The sequence below is a fragment of the Cicer arietinum genome, chromosome 8 (genome assembly GCF_000331145.2).
Source record: "Cicer arietinum cultivar CDC Frontier isolate Library 1 chromosome 8, Cicar.CDCFrontier_v2.0, whole genome shotgun sequence".
Taxonomy (NCBI): domain Eukaryota; kingdom Viridiplantae; phylum Streptophyta; class Magnoliopsida; order Fabales; family Fabaceae; genus Cicer; species Cicer arietinum.
Window position 1 is genome coordinate 4821122 of NC_021167.2, and position 9720 is coordinate 4830841.

Below are 9720 nucleotides of genomic sequence, written 5' to 3' on the forward strand. Positions count from 1 at the left end.
TCCCACTCGCATGGATGGAATTACAAACTCCTCTTCCTTTCTCCTACCGTTCATCCGAAACATAACTTCAATTCCTACAAACCTTCCACCCCTCAGGATTTCCAACAGTGCTCCTGTTACCCCACCTCTTTCTTCTCCCAGAAGTTCAAAGCGAAAAGCTGATTTTGAATCCCTCTCTAATGGTTCCCTTAACTCCTCATTTCGCCACCCGCTTTTTGCTACCTCTGCACCGTCAAGCCCCTCGCGCCGTAACCACTTACCCCCTTGTTCTATTCCAGAATGTGACGAGTCTGATGCTTCTACTGTGGACTCTGATCGATGGGTTAGTTTTCAAACAACAGGTGCCCAAGGTGCTGCTCCTCCTTCACCTACATTTAATCTTATGAAACCAGTAATGCAGAAGATCACTCCTCAGGGTTCGATGGATATGATTCATATGAACGAAGGTATGCAATGGGCTTCAAGTTCAGCTGCTGAGAGAGGTAGAGGCTCAGATTTTGACTTTGAGAATGGCAGAGTTGTGAAGCCGTGGGAAGGTGAGAGAATTCATGAAGTAGGAATGGATGAATTGGAGCTTACTCTCGGGTTTGGTAAGGCCTGATGATGATAAAACCAACTTACATTTGTGTTCTACAATATACACTGAAAAATCATAGATTCAATTGCAATTCCACAGAACGTGTGCCTGGTTTTCTTGGCGACAAGGGCATTGCTTGGATCTTCTACTTCTGCATTAGTCAGGGAAATTCCGAATTGGGTGTTATGCTATAATATTTACCTTGTGTACAGTTCTTTTTATATAGCTGTGGTTAGTGGGTACTCGATATGAAAATTTGACTTGATTTGTAATGCCTTGTTGATTGTTGAAGAGTTGCATTTGAAGCAACCTTAAGGAAGTATTTTGAGACTTGAATCTTACTAAAACCAAGGGAAACAAGGTCCATATATATTCTTGCTCCTCTTATTGATGACCTTCTGACATTTTTTCATCCTCTTGATAATTGATTATACTGCTGACCATCCAACTAAGTTTTTGTGTTGTATGTTTGTTATGGCTATCATTGGTTTCGCTTTGATTGAGTTATCTTCTTCATCTTCTAGGTTTGCTTTATTTGGTCATCTAAGTTACTGCATTATTGTTTCAATTTTATGCTGGTTCAGTGGTTTGCTAAAATTGGCATCAAGATTAATGCATTTGTCGTTTCAATTTTTGTTTGGAGTGAGAGTAGAAATAAAAGGGGAAAACGAGTTGGGAAAACGTGACAACATATAAAATGATTGGATTTTTAATATTATTTGAAAAACAAAGTAGAATTTTCTACTTGCTTATTTGGTTGGTTTAAGAAGTTAGAATAATGAAAGTTTTATGCAATTTACATTGTGATAACATTTTTAATTTCTAAATTGTCTATTAATTTTATTTATTATTAAAGAGATAATATACTCTTGAAGTTATTAGGCAAAAAAAAAATCTTGAAGTCGTCAATTTTTTTCATTTTTAGAAATGATAATAATGAGTGTTCAAAGAAATACTTACAATACTTTGATGAGTACATCAGCCATAGTTACTACTTCATCTTTTCATAATCATAATGATTTATTTTAAAATATAAAAGCAAAATATTTACAAATAAATAGATTTTTAAGTTTTACTATTAACTTTTAACCCTTGTTGAGCCTAAAAAAAAAGGACAAATCAACTAACAAGGTATCTATTTTTAAGCATGTAATGGATTGTTCTACAATTGAAATGTCTTTGAATATCATCACCTATCAATATAAAAAAAAATTGCTATAAAAAAAAAAAATCAATATTATTCTCTTTATTTCTAATCATTGTCAAAGTTTAAGGGATATAAATGTCAACAAATTATCGATATAAGAAGAAGAAAAATCATAACTACCAAAAAAATGAAATACCTACTTTATAATATAAGAAAAATATAATTACTCTGTAAAAAAATATATAACTACCCAAAAATCAACATTTAAAAAAATTTAACAAAAAAAGGAGTAGTTTTTTTAAGAAAAATGTTTTTAGAAGTTAAGAATCGAGAAAATGAAGTGGTTTTTAAAAGTTAGGAATTAAAAACTTACTATTTAATTTAAATAAAACTACAAAGTTCATATACGAATATTTATAACTATTGCATAAAAAAAATACGACACAAACATATTTCAGTTAACTAAATATAAAACATGACATAATAAATATTTTTTTTATTGATACATAAAAAATAAATGTCAAATATTAACATAATGCGAGATAAATTTTTATAATTGATGCATAAAAAAACACGGGACAAATATTTGTTAATAATAAATATAAAAAACATTAGAAAAAATATTTTATAACACAAAATATTTTAAATTAACACACATTACAATTATGGGTAAAAATAGGCTAGATCGGCCTCGTCTGACCTATCTATGATTTGTTCTGACATGTTTACTAAAAAAGTTAGGCTCAACCTTCTTTTAAAAGCCTATTAATTTAAATATATCAAACTCATACTTATAAAAAAGATAACTCGTGCATAAAAAATTAATCGTAAGTGAGGTTCAAATCTTTCAAAGTCTGACATGACTTATTTCCCCCTTAGTTACAATACATATTCAAATATCTATAATAATAATTTATGAAGTTGCAAGTCCTACGACAATATTATTCGAAATATGTAAAAAAAAATTGATAAAAAGTTGTAAGTATAATTATAAAGTCACGATTAATAAGATATAACTATTACTTATAAAGTCACAATTATTTATCTATTAATTAAAATTAAATTCTTAAAAAGTTTGTAAACGTTTATTTTTCATTATAAATATTGTAGTGGTCTAATAATATCAATAAATGTTAAAACATAAAAAAAAATTAATTAAACTAAATATTAATATAATATAATATAAAAAGTAAATAATATATTTATATAAATGCGAAAGTAACGTAGATATTATAATACTTATAACTCCATCCATATCCGTTTAATTTTACGAGTAATTATATTTTCTGTATCCATATTTTTTTTGCTAGTATGCACTCAATTTGCATTTAATTGTTATTGCTACTCAAAATCGATCTTAAATTAAACCGTTAACACTTTAATTTCAGCATTTATCCGCAAACCTTCACTGACAATTTGTCTCCTTGACAGCCAATAATAACTTTGTGTGTGTTGTCCACCTCATACATAGGTGAGGTTTCAAAAACTTTTGCTTTAGGGCTCACTAGTTGCTTTAGATATCCATATATCCCTTTTTGAAGCCCAATACACATACTATCATTATTTTTTCAAACACAACCACACCACCACATTTGAAGTCGAAAAAGGTATCTCCATCGGTATGGTAGATAGGCTGGACGGAAGTAGGTTTTATAAAACCTAGACTTGGTTGAAAAATTCAAATTCTGAATTGAATTGATTTTAGACAAATCTAATATTCTACCAATTCAATTTTATTTGGAGTAGATTGAATTTTCAATCCATGAATTTTATTTTGAATTCGAATGAAATCAATTCGATAAAGAGTGAAATAAATTTAAGAGTAATAAAAAAATTTATTTTAAAAAAATATGGTTAAAATTAAAAATTTAAACATCTCAAAAATAATAAAATTATATTACAATATATAACACAATATTTAAATATACATTCACAAACACAGCAAAACAACTAAAATTAATTAAATTTACAACAAAATACCAAATATAATTTAATAACTAAATTTTAACTATACATCAATATAAATATATATAACATCAAATGAGTTGAAGTGGATAAGACCCAAACTTAATGAGTTGAATAAAAATGAGAATTTTCAATCCATTTCAAAAGCTTATTTTTAGACTTAAAAGTCTGGTTTTGTCATGTTAATTTGCATATTTCATATAACATCTTTAAATAAATAATTAGATATTTTTTTAATAGACACAAACTAATCAACCAATAAAATTATACTCCATTTTAAGATTTAATATGACTTTTTGAAATTATGATTTTATCCAATATCATATTTTAACTATAGCTTATAATAATACATTCAAATTTATAAAAAATTGATATAAGTCAATATATTAGCAAATTTATGATTTTACATTTAATTGTATATAAAATCTAATATAATAATAATAATAATAATAATAATAATAATAATAATAATAATAATAAATATTAATAAGTGCACCAAAATCTTAAAATCTAATATAATAATAACAAAAAAATATAAATCTAGAGCAAGTGTTTTAATAAGTGTATTTTAGCATGGTAAACCTTTGCGAGGCTTTTTTTTTAACCCAAATGCCCCTACGAGGCCGAGAATAGAAAGGAAAAAAAAGAAAGTTCAATTGCAAAATGATCATGTACCTTTTCTTTTTCTCCCTGAGGTGGAAATGTGCGTATCATAAATTCTGAGCAAATATGTTCAATAAAATATTGTTCCGTTCAATTGAAATATTGTACACAAATCACGAAAAACTAAATCCATAAAAAATAAACTACATAGAAATCATCATAACCCTTCATCATTTGTCAATACTGATTTATTAAAAAAATAATCCTACCAAAAATTAGAAGATCAATTTTCCCATTTTTTTTAATTTAAATAAAAAATAAAAAAAAGTAGTATTGTTTAAGAGGTACATAATATTTTATGAATTTGAATTAGATGCAATGACTGCATACAATTAAGTGATTTTAGGTCTGATTTTAATTTAAAGATAAATTTAATCTTTTCAACAAAAATTTTAATTTTTAAATTTATATCATTCAATCAATTTTGATCAGAGATTGTGTGACTCGAACGAAAGTTATTGTTATTAACTTAAAATTCATAATAATAGTGTATGAAACTAAAAGTGAGATCCTTAAAGTGACCATTGAAGATGGTCAAGATATGCTACTCATATAATACTTATTAAATTTTTTAAAAATCGATTTAGTATTTTATATGAGTCTCATAATGAATATCTTTAGCAAAAGAAAAAAAAGTCCGCAAATGAATGAAAATTTTCGATGTTGATATTTTTTCAATGATACACTCAATTGATACTATAAACGTCACTTTCCTTAGATTATGTTACACTTTATGTTTATAATAGTATTTTACGTTTATGATAGTGAGTTACTATTCTCTGTCTTTTACTTATAGTTACTTTTTAGGATGTGTGAAATAATTAAGCAAAAAACAATACTAATTGTGAAATGGATGGAAAACGGTGTTAGAATTAAAGGACAAGTGTACAGTTTTTTATTTCATGTACCGTGTTTCATTTGTTAAAAATATTATCCCAAGATAAATAATTCTTCAAATTAATATTACATGCACTATTTTTAATTCACTTTCTTCTAATTTATATTAATGATAATTGTGAATATACTAATAATTGATAAGAATTATTTAATAAATGTATTATTTTTTATATTTTATTTATACACTTTTTTAAATATATATAAAATACTCAAATGATCTGTTTATTTATTATCGGACAAAGAGAGTATTAGTTTTTTTTTTTTCAAATATAATTTTACAATATGATTCAAATACAATCTTGCTAATCAAAAATTGATTTTGATAAAATCCTTTGGCGTAGAGAACCATTTAACCCTAGATCTATCTATCTTGGTGACAATACTCCATCTTCTACAATAAATAATCTAATTGATACATATTATAAACTAACAATCACCAATCATTCTATTGGTACTATATTTTTTATATAAATAAATTACTCATTTGGAGTAGTTGATACATATAGCTACCAGTACTCCTAGTTCATTTAATCATCATAAATGTTGGCCTGCCTGCCAGCTTAATTGTTCAACGTCAATGTTAAATTAGCTTCCTGTAATATGTTTGAAAAATGCTCCAGTGTTATGGGCCCGAGGACTATAATTTATTTATTTTTAATTTTTATACATATGCATCAAATATGATTAATAAAAGTAATACTTGATCTAAGACTAAAAAAAAAAATTAATACTTGATCTGTTTAACTGTAATTGATATTTTTTTAAAATATAATATAAACAAAAATCATTTAAAAACTGATTTTTTTAGTTTTAAATTAAATTTAGATATATTTATTTTTTAGTTATTATTTTTGTTTATATTTTATTTTCAAAAGAATACTATATTTGTAAAAAATTCACTGATTCAATATAATTGGAGCTTGCAAATATTAAAAAAAAAAAATACTAATTATATATTTCTAGTGTACTATTTAGTATATATTAAATTCATCACTCTCAATTTTATATAATTCACTATATATTTATGATAATAATAAATATATTAATATTTGATAAAAAAAAGTAATTTAATAAAAATACTATTAACTCTATTTTATTTATATATTTTACTTAATTATATAAAATCATTGAAAGATAGATTATTATGAGACTGGGATACATCATTGTATTGGACCAATAAAAAAAGTTTATTAACAAAAAAAAAATGTTAAACACAGGTCATTAGATTTGTGTGAGAGATAATAAATTATTTTAAAAAATAATTAATACGTTTGAATCTTTTCTGTTGACCATGTAAATTAATTTAAAATTTACTTGGAAAAACTTAGTTGAATATGAATATAAAAGAATGCTATAGCATGTTAAATTGACATGGGTTTAGAGATATGTCTCTACAGTTTTTTGTGTTTGAAAAAACTAATATCAAAAATTAATTATTAATTTTGTTAAAAAAGTTGAACTCAAGAAATATCTCCTTGTCATTGAAAGTCTCTCAAACCACTAAACGACATGATGATTATATGCCATAATGCCCTATTAAGACAACAAACTGCACTTTTTAAAGAATAGTTACTATGTTTCATTTCTTTAGGTAATATAATACTAACTACTAAGGATATTTAACCAAAAAGAGTTTAAACGTGAGCGATAAAATAAAAAATCTAAAAGGGTATATTAATGAATAGTGTTTGTAAAATAATTGAATATGTTAAAAACAAGTACTTGATATAAAATAAATGTCTTCTATTTTTTAAAATAGAGAACACTTTAATAGAAAACAGTTACTTTAATATATAAAAAACTAAATATTATTTGTAGTCATTTAATTTAATTTTAGTTAACGTTTTATTTATTTATTTTTCAAGTTTGATCATTTATTTTAATTCTAAGTGGCAATTTGATTTTTTATGTTTTAAAATATCAACAATGCTATTTTTTTTTTTTGTAAAAATTTAAAAAATTCATAAACTTTTTTAAACAAAATCCATAAAATTAATTATCATCTTCAATATAATACAATAACTTAAATCTTTAAATAAACTCATATTTTCTTCTCTAACAACATCAAATAAAGAATAAAAATATGAGTTTATTTGAAGATTTGAGTTACAAATTTGATGAGATTTGTATTATATTGAATAATATAATTAATTTTATATGTTTTTGTTTGAAACTTTTGATGATTTTTTTGAATTTTTATAAAAGAAATATAACATCGTTGATATTTTAAAATATAAAAGATCAAATTATCACTTAAAATTAAAAAAAAAAATAAAAAAAAAATAAAGACTAAAAATTAACTGAAATTAAAGTTAATGAACCAAATATGTTATTTAATCATATAAAAATATATTTAAAAAAACAATTAACTCCAATAGTCTAGTCTATAAGTAAAAGACAGATAGATATTAAATTTTTTGGTTGTTGATCGGAGCTATGCTAATATCGTTAAAAATATAAATATAAATATTTTTGTAAAATCTTTCTTACTTTGGATAGAAATACTAATTCTTTACTCAAAAAATTTATTATAAAAAAAATTAGATATGGAAATAGTTAATTTGATGTTATAAATAGTTAAAAACAAATTAAATGAGACTATTTTTTAATCAATTAAATGTTACTTCCTTTTTTTCATAATAATTTTTATATTTATAAAAAGAATTTGTTTGAAAAAGAGTATTATTTTTAGTATTTAATAAATTTTTTTCGTTTTTTAATTGTACTCTCTGATTTTATATAATCGTGACAACTACCAAATTGTTATTCTTCAATTCACATTTATTATATTGTTATTCTTTTCTAATTGTGGTTTTTATTGTTTAGAATACCAAAACAATCATTAAAATTTACTACTTTAATTAAATGGAAATAAAATTCTCCGCAAATCCACAATTAAAAAAATAACAAAGTGAGTATAATTTTCACTTGGAAACATAATGTTAAAGAAAGAAAAAATATCAGAGTTTCCTCCTAGGAAATATCTGGCACAGGCCTAAGGTTAGGCCGTTATGAATGTCCATAAATACCTCTTCATCAAATTCAAAGAACTGCAAAAATATTTATAATTAGTAGAATTAATAATTGTGAAGTAAATGCAAAGTGATGTAAATTTTATACTAGAATAGTCAACATTGAGTTATTTTTCTCTTATAAAAATAAAAACAGAGTGACACAGGCAAGAAACTAAAGTGAGTGATTCCATAAGACATCGAGTGCAATGGTGTCCCCAAAAACTCATGTTGTCCTTCTAGCTAGTCCTGGCATGGGACACCTTATTCCCACTATTGAATTAGGTAAACGTCTCACCACTCACCATAACTTAAACGCCACCGTTTTTGTTGTCACCACCGATCATTCCTCAGACACAAGAACATCAAATATACTTCAACAAACATCCAACCTCAACATCGTTCTTGTACCTTCCATCGATGTCTCCGATAAACTTCCACCAAAACCATCCTTAGTTGCACGAATTATTTTAACTTTGATTGAATCTCTTCCTTTTATTCGCTCTCAAATCCAATCCATGGAGCTTCCTCCTTCATCTCTTATTGTCGACATCTTCGGTACTGTAGCTTTACCCATGGCACGTGATCTTCACATGTCAACCTATGTTTTCTTCGCAACTAGCGCTTGGTTCTCTGCTGTTACTATTTACCTTCCTTTCATCGACGAGGAAGCGTTATCAAGACATGCCAATGATCATGAACCGCTTTTTATTCCTGGTTGTGAACCGGTTCGGTTTGAGGATACACTCGAAACGTTTGTTTCACCGTATGGGCCTACTCACGAAGGTTTCGTTAACACCGTAAAGAATATATTAACGGCTGATGGGATTTTGATGAACACGTGGCATGATCTGGAGCCAAAAACTATTAAGGCGGTTAGTGAACAGGGGATTTTAGGACGGTTTACAAAAGGGTCAGTTTATTCGGTTGGACCACTTGTGAGAACAGTTGAACCGGAATTGAAGCGGGAGGAGAATGGGAATTTGATTTTAAGTTGGCTTGACCGGCAACCGGCTGAGTCGGTGATTTATTTGTCTTTTGGGAGTGGTGGGACGATGTCAGAGCGTCAAATGAGGGAATTGGCTTACGGGTTAGAGCTGAGTCAGCAGAGGTTTGTTTGGGTGGTGCGGCGGCCTATTGAAGGTGATGCATCTGCGGCATTTTTCGAGCGCGTAGATGGATCAGCGGTTGTGGATTACTTGCCTGAGGGGTTTATGACGAGGACAAAAGAGGTTGGGCTTTGTATCCCCATGTGGGCCCCACAGGCTGAGATTTTGAAACATCCTTCGATAGGTGGTTTTGTGACGCATTGCGGTTGGAATTCTACTCTTGAGAGTATCCTTAGTGGAGTTCCGATGGTAGCGTGGCCGCTTTATGCGGAACAAAAGATGAATGCCGCTATGTTGTCGGAGAAGATTGGGGTGGCGGCGCGGGTGGTGGCGGAAGAGGATGGAATTGTT

The 9720-nt window shown here is 27.1% G+C and overlaps 2 protein-coding genes across 2 annotated transcripts in view; both read left to right on the forward strand.

The window, feature by feature from the left end:
• The window catches only part of LOC101491101 (protein BZR1 homolog 1), a 3678-nt gene extending 2689 nt beyond the window's left edge, over positions 1–989 (forward strand). The window contains exon 3 of the mRNA XM_073364395.1: positions 1–989. This exon is cut by the window's left edge and continues 21 nt beyond it. Coding sequence (XP_073220496.1) covers positions 1–601 — 601 coding nt within the window. The 3' untranslated portion in view covers positions 602–989.
• Positions 990–8327: 7338 nt separating this feature from the next.
• LOC101491418 (UDP-glycosyltransferase 72E1) overlaps positions 8328–9720 on the forward strand; it is a 1678-nt gene continuing 285 nt past the window's right edge. Inside the window, 1 exon segment of the mRNA XM_012719016.3 lies at positions 8328–9720. Coding sequence (XP_012574470.1) covers positions 8470–9720 — 1251 coding nt within the window. The 5' untranslated portion in view covers positions 8328–8469.